Here is a 25,146-nt window from a genome sequence, read left to right on the forward strand (position 1 = left end):
GACACTCGGGGCTAGAGATGGCAATAATACAAGCCACTGCGGTTATATTAAAATCATATAATATCATTAGAGGTGACACCGAAGAGAATCTGCTTAAAGACGCTCCTTTTTTCTTTTTTTTTCTTTTTCCGGTTCCTGTCGCTTTTTGTGTTGAAAACATTATCTTCTCGATCCGAGACCTTGCCCCCGAGATGAATCATGGCATGAAGTTTATGCTGCAGAGAAAAATGATGGGGCTATCGATTAGGGCTCGAGAACTTTGGGATGAGGTTCCTCTGCTTTACCACCTTTCTTTTGTTCTTATTCTTTCTCGAGATTCTCAGCTTTTTTGCAGCCTTTTGTCGCTTTAAAGCTTCGGAGCATGTACCTGTTTGGACGGTGGTTTAGGCTATGTTTGGGTATATATGTTTTCATTTCTTTAGTTTTAGATTATTTTTTTTATATTTTTAAATAATTTTAAGATACTCTTAAAAAATAAAAATATATATAATTTTAATATTTTTCCAAAAAAAAAAAAACAATTCCAACTTCCAAGCATGATATTAGTAAATCAGGGTTGGCATTCACATGATTGTCGCTTCTTGATTCATACCATCTGCAAGGTGTTTTGTTTTTTTAAAATCCACTGTTTTGTGTTTTTTTTTTTTTTTTATTTGAGAATTCTGATATTTTTAAAAAAAGGGAGAGTAGTCTTGTTTCAGAATTTGTGGCTGATCCTTCTAATAAGTGTGTTATTTAGAGATTGAGTTTATATTCTTATTTTTATAGGGATATAACAATATGTTTTAACCACTAAATCAACGTTTTATTAATTGTTTTGTATTTAATATAATAATGCATTAAATATTAAATATGATATGATTTCTATTAAAAATAACCTTCATATAATTATTACTCAACTCACGTGACGTGATTTAAGCATCAAATGGTGGGTACTTCTTGAATACTAAAACGTTTTTTGGGATTCGTCTGACGATAGTAATTAGGCATGTAATGAATTCATCCCATGATCAAGGAGTTTTGCTTACTCCCTAATTTTCTGGTGCAAAAACTTAGTCATTTTTTCAAAAAAAAAAATATTTTTTTTTTTCTGAATATATTAAGTCGATATAAAAAATATGTTTCTAACATATTTCTAAAAATGAATTGGTTTGTGATAATAATTTATCCCTATGTACTTCAATCTATCTTGAGTTTTAGCCTATTATTTTAAGCCGTGGTACTCTTTTTCAAGTAATTTTAAGCTATTATACTAGTTATTTATTTTTGTGTTTTTAAAAAAAAATTATTTATTTAAAATTGATATTCTATTTTGTTTTTATATTATTTTAATATGTTGATGTCAAAAATAATTTTAAAAAATAAAAAACATTTTAAATAATAATTATAACCACACATTCAAACATGCTAATCACAAATCTTATCACTCACTTGGCTAACAACTCTCAATCTTAACCATTCACCCATCTCCCCACCACCTACAGATGCCCTCCGGCCACCGCGGCCTGCCCATCCAGTCTTTCACTCGTCGATAAATCATGGGAAGACTCTACGAAGGCTCAATGGCACCTCGGATACCACGATTTGAAATCGACTCCTTATCTTTTTTTTTCTTTTTTTTCATGTTCAGGGTAGGAGAGCTCCATAGCCATGTGTGGCAGGAGGTGAAAGCTTGAGCCGGGAAAATCCTCAATTATGCCCAAAAACCATGTCTAAGAAAGCCAATAATGTGATAGCTTCATGAAACTTTAAATGATTACTTGATTCCCCTCCCTCCTCCCTTTCTCTAGCCAGGCCTGGAAACACTTTATAAGGTCACAAGCATTTGTAGCCGCAGTGTTGGCTATGGATGTAATCACCATGTTCCTAAGAATGTATGGGAAGAAAGGGTCTGAATGTTAGCGTGTAATCAGGGAAGAAAATTACCTTTTACGGTAAATATATTAAGAGTTTATTTGTTTTTGTGGTTAAAATTAAGATTAAGATTAGGTATGATATAATTATATATGAAACTCAACTGTAAAGAACTAGTTTTTTTTATTTTTTTCTTGATTTTTTAATAAGTTTTATGCACAAATCTTATCCTCAATCAAAAAAACAAACACACTCTAAATATTTAAGATAGATATTACAAGGTGGGATGGTTTATGTTTAAAAGGTTACTTTTAAATAAGGTTAATCAAACAAATGAAAGTTTTAAAAAGTTATAACATGAAATAGATTGTCACATTTTCTTCAAAATCAAAATAAATGGCAAATAAACTATCCTGATAGGTAATCTAGTAATAAAAGTTTAGGATCAAAAGTTTATTTCCCTGTAGTCTTAAGTTTCAAGTCTTGTGGTTGTTAATATGATAATCATTGAAGTCTTACATGATTATTAACTTTAGTGCCAGTAAAATTAATTGAGGTACGTGTAAATTGAAACATCCATATTAATTAAAAAAAAAAAGTTGATGACAATAGTGAATTTTTGTAGCATAAAAGTTGAAATTGATTATTTTCACGTTTATTTTATGTTATTTTTAAAAAATATTTTATGTTATTTTATATTTTTTTATGAAAAATATCGTAATTTAAATTCTTTTCAGGCATATATCAGTTCATTGTATAGGGACTTTTTTATTTTTTCGAGGGGAGAAAGGAAAAAAAAAGGAAGAAAACAAAAAGAAGAGGTGATACAAACATCTATTTACTACTTATCACGTGGCACAAATGCAGGTCACAAACAAAACCCACTTAGAGAGAGGGAGAGGGAGAGAGAACCAGTCGAAAATCTCTACACCTCGTGGTCCTCTTCTATCTTGACGGTTGTTTATGATAGTTATTTTTTAAAAAAATATATTTTATTTTTTAAAAATAATTTTAAATAAAAAAGCATATTGAATTTTCACGTAATACAATTACAGACAGCCCGAACACACCTATCTTTGGATAAATTGGACAATTGTCATGTAAATTTTAAAAAATAAGCTAATTAACATCACAATAATTATTTTTTTGACAAAATAATATATTTTTATTTGTCATGGTTTAAAATTACGATTTATATTAAATATCATTTTTTAAATCATGATAATTAATTAGAGTGTGTTTGGTATTGCGGTAGTGGTTATAGTTTGAAATAAATTATTTTATAAAAAGTACTTTTAGTTGAGGTTGGTTTAAAAAAATAGGTGTTTGATTAAAACCGTGGTTAAAATTAAAGTTGAAGAAAAAATAATTTAATGTGTTTGGTTAAGAATACTTTTGAAATTGAAGTTATAAAATAATTTAAAAATATATATATATTAATATTGATGGTTTTTAATTTAAATATTGTGGATTTAACTATTGTTATTACATCATGAAATAAATCATACTTTATATATAAAAAAATTACTTTAACAAAAAACTATCTACAATTCCATTACGTACAAAATTTATCCGATAAGAAATACAAAATTAGATAAAATATTATCAGGAATAAAATTAAGATCATAGTACGAGTAAATTTAATTTACCTTAAACTAATTTTTAAAAAAAAACAAAAAAAAATTATTATTCACATGAACAATGCGAGTGAAATTAATTAATTGTATTAGTTTTTCAAATAAAAAAAAAATATTCATTGAACAGTAGAGCACGGTGCAGCATTTTGCCACGCAAAAAGCAGCTTAGCTGCTTCCAATTTCTTGTGTTCAAACGCAGCAGACTATAGAATTCATGAACATTAACAAATGGTTGTTAATTAACCAAACAACTTGCAAAATAAAATAATAGGAAACGTAAACGGAACCACATAGCCAAACAGGTTTTTAATGTCACAATTCACTATGTGGTAATTCGTGACAAAGGAAACTTCTGTAGAAGTCTGTCGGTTAGCAGAGTTAAAAGAACAAGAAGAAAAGATCAATGATGTTGATGGTTCTATGAACTTCACAAGAAGAGGAGGAGATAAAGGAACAAGGGCAAAATTAAAGTCAACCCCAGAAAACTAGAGACCTCAGCAATTCCATGGAGGAACTTTCTGGCCTGGAAATTGAAGAAAAAGCTTTAAGAAAGATTCACTTCTTTGATGGATAGTCTCAATGTTGAAACTCGGGAACACGAAACAACGCTTGGTGACTAGCCGGACTGGAAGCAGTTGTTCATGAAAAAGCTCTACTAACTTGGTATTCTTCAATTCTTCGGAATTATAAGTATTGATGACATTTCGGATGTTAAGTTGTCGTGTTTTTTAAACCTGTTTTTTACAGGTTGAAATGTGCTATTTCAAAAAAAAAATTATTTTTTTAATTACATTGCTAATTTTAAAAAATATCCCCTACCCTTAGGCCTTGGCAACTCGCTAAGACAGCCTAACTCATCCCTGTAAGCAAACTACTACTTTTAGCGAGTCAAGAAAACACGAGCACGGATAGAAAAACAGAGGAATCTATCAATATTTTCTTATATATTATATCATTTCTTTATTATATTATTTTTTCTTAAATGATTGTATCTTTTAATTTGTTTAAAGATGGAGTGTCCGCGCGTGTGATGAAACTGTTTTTAAATTATTTAGTTAATCAAAACACTAATCCTCACATTGATCAACCAACCATAATACCAATCACACAAGGAAAGCTAATAAAGAAATTCAACTGTTAGGTCTCCTTTCAATTAAAAAAAAATGATTACATTCTCTCAAATGGAACACGCACTGATTTCGTTGCTCCCTCGTCGTTAAAATTGAGTTCATCTCTAACAAGAACAAAAATGTGTTCATTTAATGAAAGGTAACGACTCTATTTTTAAGATTCAAATCGGAAACATTAATAAACCTAGATTGCAATCTTCTTGTGTTTTACAATAACGAGAAACCGAAACTACGAAGATTAAGAAATAACAAGATCAGCATTGCAGCCATGCAAGTAAAAATGGCATTACATGCTCTATCATGATTTTGACCTCAGAGAAAGGCCCGTTTCCACTTTCTTAATTTCAAAGATGAGCATCCTCCACATCTTGAGGACAAACATTTCAGCTTCATCATCTAATATAGCCTGAAGCATCTCCAGCATTTGAGATGCCTTCACATGTTCCTGAGTGCTCGATACAATGTAATCAACCAGCGTGGTTTCTTCCTCTCCCAAGAACTCTGTAATCTTCTTTGATATCCAAGGTCTCATTCTCTCATGAAGCTCATGCTGTGAAGGTGCAGAACAAAACAATAGGAAAACATCATAAAGCATCAAGTCGTAGGCATGGTAGTAAAAACTAAGGGGATAGTTAAAGAAATATTTGACACAACTTATTCCAAAGCAGTAAGAACTGAGCAACAGAGCGTAAACAGAGTTGCTCACCTTGTCATACACAGCCCAATTTATCTCATATAAGAATAGCTCCTCCTTGGTTTTTGGGATCATATCAATCAATTGCTTTGCATCCAAAAGCTTCTGTTTATCTGGTGTCTTGACTTTATCCAGTCCATGATCTCGGTTCCGGTCCCTGTCCCGTTCAGGAACCTTCTCTTTGTTATCGTCTCTGTTTCGATTAATGTTGTCCTCATTACGGTCCCTATCCCGCTGGCCAGACCTATCATGAGAGCGTCTGCTCCTTTCTCTTTCTACATCAGGCTTCTCCTCTTTGGGAGCAACATTTGATATTCGCTTTGCAAATTCTGCAGCAGCAACAAGATTTGGTGGCTGTGCTCCAGAAACAGCAGGTTGGACAGCCTCAAGCTCCTCAGTTGAATAATCGATGGGAACCAGTGGCCTCATCTTCTTCTCCTTACGTGCATCATCATCCTCCTCTTCATGGAAAACAGAAGGGACAGCAGCTCGTTTTCCAGAGCCAACTAAACCAAAGCCCAACTTTCTTGCAGGAGCACTACCACTATGTCGTGTATCTGGTTCAGCCATTAATGCCATGTTTGATTCATCACCAGTACCATTTTGTAATACCCCATCACCTGCCATGCAAAGCATACCACATTCAAAACATTGGAGAAGTTTCACTTTTTCCAATAAGGGGTGTTGGGGAACAACACGCAAAATTAGGGGGGGAAACCAAGAAACAAATACACAAAGCTTACCTGCATGGTTTTCATTACCAGAATCACCATCATAGTCTTTTTCAATGGCCTCATCTTTACTTTCAACAATAGGTCCTTCCACCAGACCGGTCATTTCACTTCCATTCAAGACATGTCCAGACAAGAGTTTCAATTCATCTTTCTGTTTCTCCTGAAGCTTTTCTTCCTCGTCTCTCCTCTTGGACTCGGCAATTTCTTCCTCTTCTTTGAGCCTATCAGCCAAGTCATCCTCCTTCTCCCGTAGTCTCTTCCTTCGTCTATCCTCTAAAGCACTTCTACGCCACCTTTTTCTCGAATCATCATCTTCATCTTCCTCATCATGAAGTATCTCCTTCCTTCGTTTGCGTTCTCTTTCCTTATCCCTCTCCTTCTCATACTGCCTCTGTTTCTCCTTCTCTCTCTCCCTATACTCCCAATCTCTGAGGCGTTCTTCAAACTCACGCTCAGCTTCCTCAATCTTCCTTCTTTGCTCCCTCTCTTTCCTAACACGCTCTCGTTCTGTTTCCCTTTCATATCTTTCAATTTCTCGTTCTTTTTCCCGTTTTAGATCTCGTTCTCTGTCTCTATCTCTGCTTCTCCTGTCATACCCTCTACTCCTATCAGGTGAGCTCGTTTCAGGCCTGTCCTGTTCGCTTGCAGCTTTATTGTCACTGCTTGTTTCGTCATCATTTTTTCCTTCAACTACATCCGCATAATCATAAACATCAGCAATTAACAGTAGAGGTTTGAAAAACTACCATCACAACAGACCAATAAAAGTAAAATGATAATGTATCACTGTAAACACTCACCACTTCTCATTATGTCTGCATCGGTGTCACCATCTCTTGATTTAGAAGGCAATTCCAGATTTGGATTCCCAGAACCATCTGCGGGTGCTAGTGAAGGTGGTGGAGGGGGGGGTAGAGGTTTGGTCTTTAACCTCTCTTCTATCATGCTAGTAAGCTTCTCAGTAGCCTCTCGGTCACCTGCCTTGTCTTCATCAGTCACAATACCAAAGTTAGCAAGGTCACGATTTTCTTTGTTCCCTTTATCGCTATCATTGTTTGAGTCCTCAGCAGAGGATTTGGAAAATTCACCCTTCTTGTCATCAATGCCTGTTCCATCCTCCTTGCCAGTATCTGCTACTTGAGTCTCTTTGAAATTCTTTGAGTTTTCAGTTTTCTTTTCAACATACCGCTCCAGATATTCTTTGGTTGCTTGATTAACATTTAACTGTCAATCATGGAATAGAAAGAACAATGATCATAGATTCATATACTAATAATTAGTTAAAAAAATACAAAAGAACATGCAGAAAGATAACAAATGATTAATGCATCCACTACTTCTAATGAGCGATTCCTTAAACAACCGCGAAATGCATGCTACACTACACTTTTATTCTCTAGTCACTATGGTACCTATTCCCCTTTTAAGAAAATGAAAATGGTGTTCAAGAGTGCTTTAAAGACTTACAAGGTCTATCATCCAGAACAAGCTAGTCTACAAATTACATTCAAATTCCAGATTTATGTTTAAATGAGGTTGCAATCAATGATTACTTGCCTCTCCCAAATTAAATTTCTAAACTTACTTCATCTCTGCTAGCAAATTTTCCTTTACCTTTTAATCTTGGTTTTGATCAAGCAAGCTTAAAATGAACCAGTAATTCCTCAAGGATGGAGAAAATTAACATTACTAGAAAGCCAAACAGTTAACTTTTGCATCTTATCCTCGTGAAATTCCATTGAAATACTGCCTACCAAACTTGATGCTGAAAATTTCACGATTTAAAACCTCCTATTCACAGGGAAAGAAGCACAGGACCCTTAGTATCTTGTTAGCCAGGGATTTTATTATAATAAAACTCAATTACATCTCTACCTAAGAGCAGAAAAGTTTAATTGAAAGAGATACCAAATATTGAAAGTCCGATCATCACCATTCATCTCATAATCAATTGTGTGTCTAAAATTTGACAACAGAAAAAAAATTGAAAACCCTACATACCATTAGTTCTTGCCCATCAATGTTCAATTTAGTCAGTAGTCGTAATGCTCGGAGAACCCCTTCAGCAGATTCAAATTCACAAAATCCAAAACCTCTAGGAGTTCCATTAGCAGGATCTTGAGGACGTTTCCAACTCTTGACAGGTCCACAAAACTTCACAAAGTGCAAAACCAAAATTTTGTCAAAATTAAAGCTTCGTTTGAACTAGACAAGGCTATGGGTAAAGCAAAAGGAAGCCTGATTGTAAAGCATAAATAGATAGAAATAATGTAATTGATGACATACCTGAAGGAGGGACATCATAAAATCATTTTCCACGGATGGTGCTATCTTGCCAATATAAACTGTGGTTTGTGGTTTCTCAGCTGGTGTCACAGAAGGAATTACTGGCCTGATAATTGGGTACATAACTGGGCGAACACCGGGAATCCCAGGAACAAGGGGTCGAGGCACTGCTGGAACCACACTAAGTGCTCCAGGAGGGCGTGGAGGAAACAAGGGGCGAACCATTGCTGGATATGGGGAGGGGTAGCGCATGATTCCTGCAAAAATTGAAAATAAACATCTATGCAGACACATCAGAGCAGGTCTTCAAATGAAATACAATAATAAACATCGATCTAACCATTAAACATATGAGCAAATAATTTTAAAAGAATAATCAAGCGTTGTTACCACACAATAAAAGCATATTAGAGATGGCACCATAGGCATCAACTATCACCAGCTGAACAGATAACCTGAGGGAAACATAGAGAAAAATAGGATGGAGTTCATAAACATGGACTTGTGAAGTGGGCTTACCTCATGCATCCCCTTGCAAGGTAGTAGTCTTTTAAAACCATCACATGCACCAAATGTGGGATTTTGACGTGCAGTAACATGAGATTGGGAACATCTCATGGGTAAAACGGATGTAATAACACACAACTAGACTGTTATACTATTTGCAATTTTAGTTTATCATCATTGTTAGTTGTTCAAGGAACGCAGGTAAACAACAAAAGAATAACGAGAGAGAGAGAGAGGAAGAAAGAGAAAGAAAAGGATTGATGGTAAATTGGAAGAATTGTGATACCTTAGAACACAAAGCCAAGGAGCACTCAGTTGGTATCATGTTCTGCTGCTGGCAATTCATAGACAGACCCATGAAATGGAAAGAATCCTTATAACTACCAGAACTAAAATAAAATGACATATGATGGTTAATACCAAATTTTAGGCTTTCATTTTGAACTGTTTATTCCAAAGAAAACAATCAAACGAAATATGTGCATACCAAAAAAGGAGTTGTAGAAGGTGATGGATGTTGTCTCACTCAGTCTTAAAGAGCAATTGGAAGCCTTCCAACTTTTCTTACCGTATTCAATCAAAGACCACTGTAGGAGGAAAACATCCCGTCATCATCGATGTCCCTTTTTGGGGTTTGGTTTCTAAATTCCTCCACTACCCTCTTTCAACCCTAGCACACTCATCCCCATATAACTACCATAACTATTAATTAATTACCCTAATTTATGATCCATGGATTTAACTCAAATCTAATCATCATCAAAAATTCAAATAACACGATTCAATTTAACAGAAGAAACAGTGGTATCTAATTATTAAACGACGAGACAGACGGGCAGATTAGGAAAAAAACTAAAGAAAAGAAAGGATAAGAGGGAGAGGAGGAATAACCCACCAGGTGGGGGAGCGATATTCCCCTGATAACCATTGGGAATGGGCGCGTAGTGTGGTCTCGGAGCCTGAACACCTGGCTGAACCTGATACGGCGGCATCATGGGGGGGACGCCAACGCTAGGGTTTTGATAAAATTGTGCAGCAGCAGGGGGGGGGAGCAGAAACTGGACGGAATGAGGGAGCCAGCTGCGGAGGCGGCGCGTAGGAGGTTATCGCTGGTGTGGGTGCCATTGTGGCATCGGGTTGGGGTGTAGGGTTATTGTTGTTATTAAGGGGTTCAGTTTTTAAGGAATTGGGGTCTAGAATACCGGGAGCGGGAGAGGGGGTTGAGGAAGAATCCTCCGCCATGGAGAGAGCGTGTGTGAGAGAGAGATCTGCTATGGCAGTGATGTTCTCTCCTCTTTATTTTCTTTTAAATATAGTGTGTATGCCCTAGATAGAGAGAGATGAGTAGGAGGAGAGCTAGCGAGTGGAAGAAGTAAAACAAGGCAGGCTCCAGAGCAAGGCAGAGCATAATGTCCTTTTACGAGCCCGACTCTCCCCTATATACTGGCTGATTATTTCCATTGGAATCCGCACGCTCCATTACAAAAGTTAAAACTTAAAACCCCTTGGAAAAAAACTATTCACACGCCTACTTGCATAAGACTAGTGGTGTTTTTACTGTGACACATTCTATTCTGGATATGCACACTAGAATTTCTCAGCTTTGAAGGTGTGGGGGTATTATTATCTTTTCACCTAAAGAAAATTTACTTCTTTACTCTTTGATTGAAAAAATTGAAGTTTTGTACGTGGGGTTATTTTGGTATTTTTCTTGGGTTACAATTTAAACACAAATTTGCCCTCGGAAGAAATCACTTCATGTATTTAGGGGTGTTTTGGTCCTTACACGGTGATTTATATTGTTATATCCATATTAATGAGCATTTTAGCAATTTTATGATAATTTTAATGACATTAAAAAGTGAAAAGCCATAACCTCTAGTGCAAGGGCTTTATAGTAATTTTTTTTTTTTATGAACAATGGAATTACTCCATTGTCCTTGCTATTCAAATTTGTTAGCCCTGGGTTTAAGGGCTTAGTTGTCATTTTATCATGGTTTTTTTGTCATTATTGTTTAATCCTTGGGCATTTCCGATTTTGTGTAAGTTAAAAGGAGAGAGAAAATGTCTGCACGCGCCAGTCGCTTTGCTGCCTTCAGACAGCACGTGTTAATGACTTTGGTGGTGGAAATCATCATTTCGCCTCATCATTGGATTCGTCTCGGCGTCCTCTACCTCTCTAGGTGGCACGTGTATGGTGGTTATGGCTAGCTTGGCTTCAATTTACTTTTCTTTCCTTTCCTTCTCTTTCTTTCTCATATTGAGTGTTGACCATGCAAAAAATTACACCAACCATTTGATTTCTTTTCTCCTTTGATTAGTCCTTCTTTTCTTAATTGCAGTTATTTTATTTATATTGATTATTTATAACTGGTTTTTTTTTTAATTTCATCATTGGTGGTTTGATTTTGTTAATTTTTTTTATCAAATTTGATTATTGTTATTTTAATTGCTATTTTTTAGTTTTGAATCATTTTCTTGATTGAATTATTTGTCTTTGATTCCATCCCTAATCATTAGTTTTTTATGTCAAATTTGATCATAATTCTTTTAATTGCTATTTGTTTTGTTTTGCATTTTTTTTATTGACTTTTTTTTTTCAATTCATACCTCAATATTTGTTTGATAAAGAATCTTATTTCTTTGTTTTTTTAGTTTGTCTTCAATAGGATCATCCCGGTCTCGTGACCTAGGTCATAAATTTAAAAGATTAGCTCAAGGTCACTTTGGTTTTTTTAAAATCATTTTTTTCCATATATATTTTTCCCAAGTATTTTTTTTTTCAAATTGGACTGTTATATTAAAAAAACTTTTAAAAAAGAAAAAAAACCAAAAGAATGAGGGTTAAATTAAAAAAATATATAAATTTTGATTAAATGACATAATTGAAAACAGTTAAAACTCAAACAAAAAAAGCCAGGGGTCATAATGAGAAATCTAAAGAACAAGGATCGAATTGGAAAAAATAATATATGACAAATTATAATTGAAGAACTAAACTAAAAACATAACAAACTTTTTTAAAAAGGCCAATGATGAAAATAAGTAATCCAAAACAGAATGACTGGAATTTTAAAAAAATAAGAATATAGGACAAACATGTAATTATACTAGGGAAGAGAGAAATGATAGAAGAAATAAAAAAAACAATGGCTGACAATAAATCACCGTCACATGTCACATCAGGAGAAAGGAGATGTGCTGATGCTTATAGGGACACGATAGGGGAACAAGTTTGGGAAATCGGTGGTGTCGCATGCGCCACCTCTTTTTATATCTCCATATCATATCAGCAAGTGTTCATTTTTTACATTTTGTTGATGAATGGTTATCATTTCATTTAGTTAGATAATTGTATAGGCTTTTTAATTTATACTTTTAATTTTTCATGTAAAAAAACACATTTAGACAGTTTGCATGGCTGATATTTTTTGATAAAAAATTATAACCCGCAGCGAAGCACGGGTTAAATGGCTTGTTTATTGAAAAGAATGTAATAATAGTCTTACTTACACAAAAAAATATTATCAAAATAATTTATAAACAAGTAATATTTTTATTTTAACTGCACAATTAAACAATTAGAATACTCTTAAAAAAAAAAAAACTAAAGTCAAATAGCAATGTTGTATCTCTATAGTGGTTCTACGTAAATATCATATCATATGAGGGGCAATTTGGCATTTGACTAGGCATATGAAATAAAACAAAAATGAAATGCATATTGAAATAACTAAAACGCCCCTAAAAGCCAATAAATTAAAATTGACCTTAAGAAGCTTTTTCATCTTTTTTCACAATAGTTGTTTCGTTATTACCTTGTTAGCTGATGGACAGTTTAATTTTTTAATAAATAAATAAAAAGTAATTAGTGAGTGTGGGGCAGCTACTAATATGTGAGAGGTGCCCACATACCTTGAATGGCGTGTGCAATGTTCCCGATGGCAAAAAATACCCTCACATCATGTTGTTGAAAGGGTTGTCGTGTTCTTTTTTTATTGTATGACACATGTTAGTGGTGGTAGAATAATTTATCGTCAATGAACCTTTTTTTTCTTTCTTGTCCCCTGAAAATTACAAGTTGGCATTCTCTATTGTTGGTATTTAAATTTCAGTCATTATTATTTTTATTTCTATTTATTTTTCCTTAACCCTTTTAAAAATGTTTTTCTGGTTCTCAATTTCACCATCCAATCTAAAATTATAGTATTATTTTTTTCATTTTGGTTTTTATTATTTGATTTCTATTTTTTTTCCTGATCATTTTGTAAAAGTTTTCTTTGTTCTCAATTTCACCCATCAATCCAAATTCATGGTATATTATTTTACCAATTTGGTCTTTGTTCCTTTTTTATTTTCAGGGTTATTTTTCATTTTCACCATCTAATCATTTTTTTTTGTTTTTTATATCAATTTTTATCCTTGTTTGTTATTCTAGGTCATTTTGCTAAATTGATTTTTATTTTTAATTTCACCTTTTAATTAATGTAAAAATTATTTTGTATTTTAATTTTGATTCTTGTTTTTTTAGTTGTTATGTTTTTCTTAATTCTTTTGTATACTTATTATTATTATTTTTTTCAATATTTAATTAATTGGTAATAATCCTAATTCACTTTTTATCTGTAAAACATGCTTGTCCTGTTATGATAAAAATCACGTGCATGGCGCTAAAATTTCTTGCAATGTTTGGTAGTAGATTTACCCGGCATGCAAAACCTATATTTATCTCTCATACCAACTCCTCGAAAAAAATAACTGGGGAAATAAAGAATGGTAAGAATAACTCAATTAATTAGATTTTGAATTTGTTTTTTAATATTTATAAATTTAAGTTTATTTAAAATTATTAAAGATTTATATTATTATCAACTTTAAATCCATAAAATTAGTCAATATACATACAAACCATTCCGAATATTTATATTAAAAAAAATAATTGAAAATAAAGCGTTGATTTTTCAGATGGTTTTAGAGGCATGGTCTGAAATCATGAGATAGACTCGTGTATTTGTTTATGGTCCAGTCCGATAATTAAATTCGCGTGATAATTTATCATCAGCCAAAGTTGAATTTTGGAAATGCTGCAAGAAAAATACTTTTTTTATGAACGCAACCAGTCCAGGACCCAGGTGCAAGTAGTTGCTGACGATTCGATTTTGAGAAAATTAAGATTAAATGCGTGGAACTTAATTTGAAAATACTCTTGTCATTAAGACTAGAAATATATTATATTAATTCGAGATCTACTTTCTCTCTGCTTGTACACGCATTTGTCCACGAGGATGCTCAAGTGTCCGGGTTGCGTAATCGAGGACAGCTCTCTCGTTAACTGGATAATTTTTAATTATTTATGTATTTTAAAAGTATTTTTAAAAAAATAAAAAAATTTTTTTTATTTTAAATTAATATTTATTTAATGTTTTTAGATTATTTTGATATGGCTAATATTAAAATAATTTTTTAAAAATAAAAAATATTATTCTAATATATTTCTAAAAGTAAACAAAATTTTAAAAAACAATTATAATTATACCTTTCAAATAGACTAGATATAACTATAAAAATTGATTCTGTTTTATTGAAGAAAACCACCCATCATGATAAGTTTTAAAATAATAATATTTATTTATTTTTTAAAATTATTTTAATATTAATATATTAAAACAATTTATCCACATAATTTTTTTTAAAAATTTAATTTTATCCAACCCTGTTTAAAACATAACACCAGGAGTAAAATTAAAACTGCATGTCAGTAAAATTATTCTTTATAACGCAGAGCTTGATAATAGTAATTATGTTTTGCGTATATGATATGATTTATGATTTCAGTCCGAGTCTGGTAGATGTAATTTAGGTAATGTTTGGGTATTGTGTCAACAAACTTTTTTAAAAATATTTTTTATTTAAAAATATATTAATTTTTTTAAAAAATTATTTTTAATATTAATATACTAAAAAATATTAAAAACACAAAAAAATAATTTAATTTTTCTCAAAAAACATGATACCATCATAAAAAACAAACATTACATTAGTGATGTAGCAACTACCACTAATTTAATTTCGGATGTTATAGATAAAATGGGTACTTACAAAAAAAAAAAAAAAAACCCATGTAATTTGATCGTGTTTTCACTTTTATTTTCCATATACTTTTATAAATTATATTTTATACCACGAGCTAATCTAAAAATTTAAACTAGACAAAATAATCAAACCGCTCTAGTGTATAATATAACATAAATACCACAAATCTTTTCCCTCTTTCTTCATCATTGGCCACCACCCTTTTCTCTTATTCTTCTTGCCATCAACCATCACTGGAAGCTCAGTGGTGTCAAAGTAGGCATCTACAAATTGACGCATATTTGATCCCTCACCAGCCACCACCATTTCTAACCCCAACTCACTCATTCCCTGGCTGTGTCATATTATAAATCCTAAAAATTTTCCAGGCTACCGATTCTGCCAGTCTCGCTTTTATTTTCAGGGGTTTTCACTCTCGATCAACAATGGATGTAAAGGAGATATGTTTAGAGTGGTTCAAATCTTACGCAATAAGAACAGCAGTGTAAGGATTCAGCATATTTTTCAGTGCAGTTACGAGGCTAAACAGGTTGGGCAAGTCGAATATTTTAGATTCAATTTGTTTTGTTTTGGGTATGACTAACTTGTAGTGAGTTGGGTTTGCGGCTTTTGTGAAGAATTGCAAGTTGGTTTTGCTAGATTAGGAGTTTAGAATCTGTGAATTTGGTGAAAAATTACTAAATTTATTGGTTTGCTAAATTAAGGGCATGTTTGCTTGGTGTTCTAGTTCAATGGGTCATGTTTTTTTTTTGTTTTGTTTCTATATTAAATATAATGCTGCAAAAAAAATGATTTGAATGAATAAGATGAGAAGGTTATTCAAGATATAGCAAATCACAGTGAAGTTGTAGAGGCTTGTCCAGAGAATTTGTAGCTGCACGTGCGTTTCATAAGCTGGTCGCCGTCGCAACACAGTTTTGAAACTCGATTCGGTCATTGACCCGGTTAAGTGATCGGGTCACGGGTCAGATGGGTTGACCCGGGTTAACCAGGGTCAACCCAAAAAAAATATATATATATATATAAAAAAAACACTTTTCAGTTCATTTCTAATCCTACATTTCTGCATCAATTCTAACATTTCTAATCCGAGAGCATTCTAACATTTCTGCATCAATTCTAATAGTCATTTGTTCCTTTTAATTGCCAATAATTCTCATTTTTTCAGCTCAACAATCCGAGAATGAATAATTAAAAACAGAGAACGAACCATTGGCAAACCATAACATCATTCACTGCCAAACTACTGGCAACACCATAAGTCCACTGGCAACATCAAACAAATGAACGAACAATGAATCGGCAGAGAGCTCCTCAAACAAAATCATGGTAACAGTTCATCATGCAAACAAACAACACAGACGAATAGAATTGATGCAGAAATAGGGCTATAGAAACAGAGGTCACTGGTAGAAGAAAATACAGACACTGTAGCAGCAATCGGGTTGGAGAAACATACCTGAGGGCTGAGGTTTTTTCTTCTGCGAAATCGATGGCAGCGAGTGAAAGAAGTGTGAACTTGAATCGAGTTGAAACTTGAAACTGAAATTGATGCTAGAACCCAGAAATGAGAAAACAGCCAAGAATAAACAAAAAAGAGAGTGAAAGAAGGAGATTCAAACCTTTTTCGCAGAGATCAATGGTTAATTGCTTCGTTCTTCTTCTGCTCTGTTCAATTTGGGTGAGACAAATTATGTTAAGTGCCTCGTTCTTCTTCTGTCTTCGGTGTTCAGCCGCTTCAGCGTTTTAGGATTTTAGATGTCATTAAATGGCGTTGTTTAATGACAGGGAAAATAAAAAAAAATTGACCGGGTCTCACCCGGGTTTGGGCGGGTGGATCGGGTCCCGGGTCAACCCACCAGGTCGACCGGGCCAATTTCCAAGCGGGTTTTGACCTCCACCCGAACCGGTTTCGTGCCCGGGTCGATCTGCCGGGCTAGTCCGGGTCTTAAAACACTGCGCCGCAATGTTGCACAGTCGTTTTAGTAATGTAAAAATATATATATATTTTATATATATTTTTGAAGTTGTTTTAATGTTAAAAATTAAATTTTAAAAAATATATATAAAATATTATTTTTATATATATATATATTTAAATAAAAAAATAATTGTTGTATTAATAACCAATCAAGACTTGAAAATGATGAGAAAATAGCCAGGAGAAGATAATTAAATATATATTTGAAAATATGGTAGCAATTAATTATTTTTTATTTTAAAATGTATTAAAATAACATTCTTTTTAGTTTTTTAAAAATTAATTTTGATATTAACATATTAAAATATCTAAAAATATTAAAAAAATATTAATTTAAAATAAAAAATAAATAATTTTTTTTTAAAAAACATTTTCAAAACAAGACCAGACTTCTCTCTTTAACATTTTGGTTCCTGTAAAAATTGGTGTGGGAAAGAGGGCGGCAATTAATTCTATTGTTGGTGAGAAGAAGAAGATAGCTACGGTGGCTATGGGTTTTTTGTCCAGTAACAAAATTATAATATTCAATTATTTAGTACAAACTTTTAAACATTCAATTATTTTTTTAGACTTTTTTTAGTGTACTATGTCCAGGATATAAATTGTTATTTAATATGTAGAATTTAAAATGTAATTTTTTAAAATAAAAAGAAAAATAAAAACACAATAAAATTATATATATATTTTTTTATTACTCTCAAATAAAATTATTATTTTTTGGGTTTCTTGTTTCTGTTTTTGATCAAGGGGTTAACTACAGAAAACCCCCCTCATTACACTCTCCCATCTTTTTTTTTTGTTATAGTGTTAAAATTTAATCTAACAAGTCACGTCAATCTAAAATCTAGTTGATTCAAAATTAAAATTAAAAAAATAAAAATTTGAAAGTGATTCAATCAAAAACCCCGAGTATAATTTATTGCTTATTATTTTTTTCAATAAAAATTAACTCAAAATAACATAAGTACCTCATCAAAACTTATAATCAGGTCATGGGATTTAAAAACTATGTTTCTGCTAAGGATTTTGTCTTCATACCCTGTTTCCTTGCATTCGATGTCACGTGTCAAAAGATTTATACATCGTCTATAAGAAAATTACATGTGAAAATTCAAGAAATGATAAGAAAAAATGAAAGAAAAGAAAGAAAAAGCCAAACTTGGAATATTAAAGGAAATAAATTAAATCAGAGAAAATCCGGCTCGTTGACGGCTAAATTAAATCATAATTATTTTTCTATAATTTAAATTTTTTTTTACATTAAAATCTTGTTATTTTTTTTTAATATTCTCAACAGGTCTTACCCAACCCAATGAAATTGGAAAAAAGAAAGAAATTCTCAACGAAACCTTCAGCACAGATGAAAAAGAAATTATGATGGGCAAAATCTACAAAACAAATGATGCCCTTGACCCTTTAATAAAGTGACGGGTGACGGAGAAAGCCTTGTTGGCTGGTGCTTGTTTATGCGAGCAATTTCCACGCGTCGCTGCAGTAGTGTCCTTGTAGTGGAAGAAGAAGAGCTGTGAAACTATAGTCAAGTGGAGGGGAGGAGCAGTTGAAAGAACCCCACACTAACACGCTCCGTATCATCAATGGTATGGCGCCAAAGCGAAAGAAAAGTCCTTCAATCGATCCCCAGGGAATTTTCTCTGGAATGGTTGTGTTTTTGGTCGAAACTGGAGTCCAGTCACGTCGCTTACAGGTTTCCTTTTTTTTTTTTTTTTGTGTGTGTGATTAAAAGTAGTGCTAAGGAGGGTTTGATGTAGTGTTGAATTGTTAAAATTGTAGATTTGGAAGCAGAAGCTGGTCCAAATGGGTGCTACTACTGAGGAGCGCTTATCAAAGAAAGTCACTCATGTTTTTGCTATTAATTCACAGGCACTTCTCCAACAACTGGATGGACAACTTCTAAAACGCTTCAAACCAGTGAGTTTATTTCTTCAAATGTCTTTCAGAGTGCCATTTCCCCCCCACTACTTGCTCTTGTAAAACTAACTTGACGCTTTGAATTTCTCTGTCAAAGTATCCAATAATTTCTTGTTAATGCACCAGTTGTTTGTGCTTGTGAGTTTCTGTTCGTTTAATGGTTGTTACCCCTTGGGCCTCAGGGTAATTTTTTATGTGCATGTTACCAATCGATATTAATTCACTTGTTTATAATTATGTTTGATGACAATGTTATGTTTTGATGAAACGACTTGGTGAAGGTGTATTAGAGGTTTGAATCTTACAAATTCAATGTTAGAAGAGAGATTTCCCATTTTTCTGTCTGGTGATTTCAAGGTTTAATTAATTAATTTCAATATTTTTCTTGCAGAGGGTTCTCCTCTATGAATGGCTAGAGGACAGTTTGAGATCAGGGGAGAAAGTTTCCGAGGATCAATATCATCTTCTAGTTGACATGGAAGGAGAGAATACAAAAGACAAGTCTTTGGTTTTGAAATTAGTCAATGAGAACACTTCCAGTGCCGATGAACTGTCACCTCACAATGAAAAGATCAAATCTGATGTGAAGAAATTCAAATCAGATGCAGAAAATAAAGGTTTGTCTGAGGTGCCAAATAGTCCTGGAAGTTCTGACAGCTCACCTCTCTCACAAACCCTTACCAATCCAATACCCTCCAGTACTCTGCATTCAGATGTAAGACTTGCTTAGAATTAGTTTTAAGATTTGTAGATGGCATCTCAGTTATTTTTCCTGCTTGTCCATGCCCAGGCAACCAATTTTTTTTCTCTCCAACTAGTGTGACACCTAGGGCACATGGGGGAATTGTCAACGAATCCCCAGTATATTGATACATTGCATGCTAATCAGGTGTAAGACTTGCTTAGAATTGCTTTTAAGATTGGTACATGGCATCTCAGTTATTTTTCTCTGCCTGTCCATGCACACGCAATCGATTTTTCTTTTCTCCATCTTGTTTGGCACCTATGGCACATGGGGGGAGTGTCAACGATCCCCAGTATATTGGTAAATCGCATGCTAATCAGGTTTGTTGTTGCAGTTATCTTTGCCCTACAGTCCACCTGATTTAAACAGGAGCATAACCGAGATATTTGGAAAACTCATCAACATATACAGGGGTGAGACTTCATTTTCCCTCTTTATACATCCTGACCACTATACATTTTTCCTGTTACTACTTTTTTGGGTCTGAAGTGACAGTGTTTACTTTTCCATGGAAAAGCTTTGGGTGACGATAGAAGGTCATTCAGCTATTACAAGGCTATTCCTGTTGTTGAGAAGTTGCCATTTAAAATTGAGAGTGCAGACCAGGTCAAAGATTTGCCTGGCATAGGAAAGTCAATGCAGGATCATGTAAGGGCTCATTTCTGTTCAAATTACTATGTCCACATCTCTTCCCTTGTTTAGCTTTGTTGCTTGTCTTATAGTGTCACTAGCTGTCTTGATTTATTGTTATCTCTTCTCACTGTTCAAACATGATATGCATGTGGTAACTTGTTTTTCCTGTAATACGAATGCTCTATGCGTGAAAATCTGTCACTGGGAATCATATTTGTTGGGTCCTGAATCTCATGATGCCATGTGGTTCGCAAAACATTGCTGTGGAAAAATCTGGGTTTCAAGGGCCTCTGTTATTAAAGCAGCATTTGCCCATGAACAACAGTTTCTTCTTCTTCTTCGTATTTTTTCATCTTCTAATCACCCTCAGAAGATTATGGGTGCCACCGGGTGTATGCAGATCCAGGAGATAGTCACTACTGGGAAATTATCCAAGTTGGAGCACTTTGAGACAGATGAAAAGGTATTCTGGATATTTCTCTGGAAATTGCAATCCCACATTGCACATACTTTATTTTTGTTCTATTTATATTCGTCTATGTGGAGATGGTGTCTTGCATTCATCACATTTATTCTCTTGCTCTGAGCACTTTCAATTAACAATTTTCAGGTACGGACGATTAGTTTATTTGGGGAAGTATGGGGTATTGGTCCAGCCACAGCCCTAAAATTTTATGAGAAGGGTCATCGCACGCTAGAGGATCTGAAGAAAGAAGATTCACTGACACATTCACAGAAGTTAGGATTAGAATATTTTGATGATATTAAGATGAGGATTCCACGCCATGAGGTGCGATATCCTGCTTGCTCCTATGATTTATATTGTGTTTGGAACTTGTTTTGCCCAGGAAACTCTTAATAACTGTGAATGTGCAGGTTCAAGAAATGGAACTATTGCTACAGAAAACTGGTGAAGAGATTTTACCTGGGGTGAGCTCTTTTATGCCATGAACTAGTTTATGAAAGAATCCAAAAGGACCCAAGAAGTTGTTTGAGTTGTGAAGGCCCATTCTGTTTTGTGGGGACAATTGCTTTTACCACCATTTTGCAATATTTGATGCGAACCAAAAGACTGTAGCCTCAATTTGATGCTAAGGAGTCTTGGGTTTTTGAGTGAGTTTCATAGAATCTTAGAAAGCCAGTCATATTTTCTTCCTGAGGATGGCTTAAGGCTGGGCTTTGATTTTTTTGGTACAGGAGCACAGTAACTGTGCTTGACTAGGTGTTTTGAATGAGTTGAATCATTAGAGGACCTAAATTCTTATCTATTTAATGGCATAGCCAAGTTTAGAGGTCTGGATATTTTTTTTAGAATCTGGATGATTCTTGATTGACATATAGTTTACAAAAACTTACTTCATATGAAAGGCCAAAACCAGACAGATACTGGTGGATCTGTGGAGATTTGATCTGACGTGGATCAATAAATTTCTTTGAGAGCTATACCTTAAGGCTTGAGGCCTTAGTCTCATGGTCTCACCATTTAAATAGACTTTGACATGTTGCTTAATGTTTTAAATACCTGTCTTGAAGGTCGACATTTTATGTGGAGGATCATATAGACGCGGAAAAGCTTCTTGTGGTGATTTGGACATCGTGATCACACACCCTGATGGGAAAAGGTGAAAATCTGTTTTTTTGGTTTCTTCTCTGTGCTCATGTTTGTGTGGGCATGCTCATATCTTGCCCTATAGTTTTAATTCATAACAAAAAAGTATTCAAGTGGTTAAAAAATTTGCTTTAAGCAAAATTCTTTTGTAGCGATATCTTTCAAAAAAAAAACTTTATTGTTGTATCCAATGCTAAATTTCTTCCTTGAAGAAAAAGGTTAAAAAACGACTTTTGCTAAGCAAGTTTTTCACTGAATTTAAAAGTCACTTACAGATTCAAGTTGAAATGTAATTTCCACTCTAACAAATTCTAAATGATTATGTTTTGGCTTTAAGTTGATGATCAGAATTAAAAAGAAAATGTTAAAATCAATGGCTGTGAAATGCACTCTAAAGTTTCTTTCCTTTGTATTTCAGTCATAAAGGTTTTCTAACAAGATATGTGAAGCGTTTAAAGGATATGAAATTCCTAAGAGAGGATTTGATTTTCAGTACTCACAGTGAGGAGGTAATTAATCTTAACTTTGTTAGGCTTACTTGTCTTTGTTATCTTACATAAGATATGAAAGTTTGTTTTATCTTTGTTTTCTTACCTAAGATATTGAAAGCCCCCCTTCTTCCCCCATAAATTGTGAATCTTGAGTTCAGAACTTTGTTCCTGTAATTCATTTCATCTGTCTAGATGTGGATATCTTTGGTCTCTATCAGCAAAAGCATTAAGATTTCCAGAGATATAGATGGGCCCCTTAAATTATCAAAATTGTGACTTTGACAGGCTATGAGTTTATAAAGGGTATTTTCAAGTTAGATTTTAATCTTTCCAGTGAGTTGCCATGTTAATTGTTTATGAAAACCATCAAGGGATGCTCTAGGCAGAATGTTCAAGATTCCAAGACATCTGTTGCATTATTAGAAGCTGTTAAGCTTGATTTTTTAAGTGATGCGCCAGCAGCAAACTAAATGAGGTTGGCTGGCCCCTTCAATTTCAGTTGCAGTTGCCCTTTCAGTTTTTGAATGCCCAATGCTTCAAACTAGTTCATTGACTTATAGTTGATGAATTGATATACAGTGAACTAAAACAATAAGTTAACATTTAAGTTTTCCCTTCCCTTTATCTTTTCTATGACTTCTTATCAAGAAAGCAGGAAGCTCAAAATTGATGGGGAAAACAATTTTTCTGGGCTCCATTGTGTTTTCAATTGTTTCCTCTTGATCGGTTCTTTGATCATTTGCAACATGTGATAATGTGCACAGGGTACTGATTCAGGTGTTGACACGTATTTTGGGCTTTGCACATATCCTGGGCGAGAACTGCGGCACCGAATAGACTTTAAGGTAACAGGATGATTAATTTATTACTTATTTTGTAGAATCAGCTATTTCATTAGATTGTGCAGGAGTTGGTCAAAAAGTTTTTTTGGAGTGCTCCTTTTAATCTTGCTGTTTAATTTTTGATTGTTATATAAATGCGATCAAATTGGTTGTGTTCTGTTTTATAGGTTTATCCAAGGGACATATATGCTTTTGGTCTAGTAGCATGGACAGGGAATGATGTATTAAACAGGAGGTATGGTTTACTAGCCGAGAGTGATCCAAACCCCCCATCCCCCAATAAATAAATAAATAAGAAAAAAATGGAAGTTTTCTTGGCTAGGGTATTTCCTAATAGTGGCAGTTTTCGTGGTAAAAGATTCTCTTTTATGGGTTTTGGGATGAGGAAGATAGTTTTGCTTTGTTTTTTTTTTTTTTTTTTTGCTGCTTGTACGATCCTATGCCATGCCTGGTTGCAGGGGAGGGCAGAACTAGGGGGTGCAAGCAGGAGCCCCCTCTCCCTCCCAAAGCTCAAAATGGTTCCTGAAGTTTAGTAGTTATTTCATACAAGTTTTATAGTTTTATATATAATTGCTCTTTTAAATACAAAAGATACATTTTAATCCATAATCTACCACTTTTGTGTACAGTTTTTTTTTGCGTGTAAATGATCCATTATAATTCCTGATGTTCCTTTTGCTTTCATTATTTGGAGGATGACTTGCTCTCTCTTTTACGTCAGTTAATAAAATTTTCTTTCATCGAAAAAAATACGTCCAGGTTGAGTTTTTTAAGTTCAAAATCATTTTCATATCGAGTCTTCCTGAATCACCACATGGCTTCGAAATGCTTTTGCTACTACTCAATATTACTGGTTACCATTTCAACAGTTCACAGAATGAATTTAGTCTGGAATTGAGTACTGATAACTTGCAAATAATTTTTGTTGAATTTCTCTGTTTCATGTTCTTTTGTGAGAGATTGAACCTCTATTGTTATGAACATATCATCATTTGGCAGTGGTATCTGAATGCAGGCTGAGACTGCTAGCAGAATCCAAAGGATATCGGCTTGATGATACTGGATTATTTCCAGCTACCCAGGCTTCAGGTGGCAAGCGAGTAAGTTGGAGATTCGTGGTATCTTCCTTATCTCCTGAGACTTCTGAGGTTTAATTAGGCGACATGTTTCAATTTTATTGCAGGGTGCAAGAGCTAGTGCAAGTCTGAGATTTGGCAATGAAAAAGAGGTGTTTGATTTCCTAGGATTTCCTTGGCTTGAACCGCATGAAAGAAATCTATGAAATGCATTTAGTTCATGTGAGCTTGCTGCTCAGAGACCAAAAAGCAGGCCTTGTTTGGGAGCCAACAAATTCTTACTTGCACTGTGATAAAGCAAAACCTGGCTCATTTATGGTCTTCTCTCTTTTGTCAACAGCGGTAACAGTAGGACTCTGGTTCGACCTTGAAGCCTTGTAAATGGTGTTCCAGCTCAAACAAATGGCTTCAGTCTGATGCAGGCTGGCGTCTGTAAAGCTTCCGAATCACTAACGAAAACACCAAAAGCCCGAATAACGGTTTTTATTCGTGTTGCCACGCTAATTTGCTTATCAGCTTGGGAAGTGACGTTTTAGAAGCTGCTGGCCGAATGTTTTTATAAAAATTATTTTTTTTAGTGGTTTTAAATTGTTTTAATATGCTATATTAAAAATAAATTTTAAAATTTTTTTAAAAAATTATTTTAATATTTTTTAAAATAAAAAATATTTAGAAAAGTAATTATTGCCTTAAATACTATACTTGTGCCCGTCCATATCTCTGTTTTATTGTTGTGTTCAGATTCTTTGGAATAGAAGAGATTACATTCATTAGGATCATTTTGGATAAATAGAGAAAGTCACTAGATTCATTTAAATTTGAAAAAAAAAAATCCAAATTCAATTCTATCTGAAATGATAAATAAAGCTGTTAATTCGTTACAAAAATATGGACATGTATACCCT

General features: G+C 33.7%; 2 protein-coding genes and 1 long non-coding RNA gene across 8 annotated transcripts; 2 read left to right on the forward strand and 1 right to left on the reverse strand.

The window, feature by feature from the left end:
- Positions 1-31: 31 nt before the first annotated feature.
- Positions 32-1,960, forward strand: LOC118046546 (uncharacterized). Its single transcript, XR_004687190.2, has 2 exons — positions 32-398; positions 1,631-1,960. It is a non-coding gene; the product is annotated as an uncharacterized lncRNA (long non-coding RNA).
- Positions 1,961-4,781: 2,821 nt separating this feature from the next.
- LOC118046545 (RNA-binding motif protein 25-like) lies at positions 4,782-10,258 on the reverse strand. The gene is given in 8 exon segments (XM_035055494.2): positions 4,782-5,171; positions 5,328-5,935; positions 6,059-6,739; positions 6,850-7,273; positions 8,051-8,203; positions 8,336-8,592; positions 9,738-9,891; positions 9,893-10,258. Coding segments are annotated over 8 exon segments (2,721 nt in total). The 5' UTR covers positions 10,085-10,258; the 3' UTR covers positions 4,782-4,919.
- A 7,864-nt stretch (positions 10,259-18,122) lies between these two features.
- On the forward strand, positions 18,123-24,829 carry LOC118046544 (DNA polymerase lambda). Of its 6 annotated transcripts, XM_073412095.1 has the most exons (15): positions 18,128-18,621; positions 18,708-18,845; positions 19,237-19,560; positions 19,925-20,003; positions 20,108-20,238; positions 20,594-20,686; positions 20,834-21,013; positions 21,100-21,153; positions 21,757-21,845; positions 22,251-22,341; positions 23,088-23,168; positions 23,333-23,400; positions 24,181-24,265; positions 24,349-24,463; positions 24,582-24,829. In XM_073412095.1, the coding sequence occupies exons 1-14, from the start codon at positions 18,517-18,519 to the stop codon at positions 24,445-24,447; spliced, it is 1,617 nt and encodes a 538-aa protein (XP_073268196.1). In that variant the 5' UTR covers positions 18,128-18,516; the 3' UTR covers positions 24,448-24,463; positions 24,582-24,829. The 6 variants fall into 6 exon arrangements, 5 of the variants coding, with proteins under 5 accessions (XP_034911384.1, XP_073268196.1, XP_034911382.1 ...); XM_035055493.2 differs by having other exon boundaries at positions 18,123-18,621; positions 18,798-18,845; positions 24,349-24,829; XM_035055491.2 differs by having other exon boundaries at positions 18,133-18,621; positions 24,349-24,829.
- Positions 24,830-25,146: the final 317 nt, after the last annotated feature.

The sequence above is a fragment of the Populus alba genome, chromosome 10 (genome assembly GCF_005239225.2).
Source record: "Populus alba chromosome 10, ASM523922v2, whole genome shotgun sequence".
In the NCBI taxonomy this organism is placed as follows: Eukaryota; Viridiplantae; Streptophyta; class Magnoliopsida; order Malpighiales; family Salicaceae; genus Populus; species Populus alba.

What these genes read in the sequence shown, in the direction of transcription:
- LOC118046544 (XM_073412095.1), top strand. Translation starts at nt 18,517, where the DNA reads ATGGCGCCAAAGCGAAAGAAAAGTCCTTCAATCGATCCCCAGGGAATT. An exon ending in TCAGTACTCACAGTGAGGAG is followed by an intron (nt 22,342 to 23,087) that starts GTAATTAATCTT and finishes TAATGTGCACAG; the next exon opens with GGTACTGATTCAGGTGTTGA. An exon ending in GGCACCGAATAGACTTTAAG is followed by an intron (nt 23,169 to 23,332) that starts GTAACAGGATGA and finishes TCTGTTTTATAG; the next exon opens with GTTTATCCAAGGGACATATA.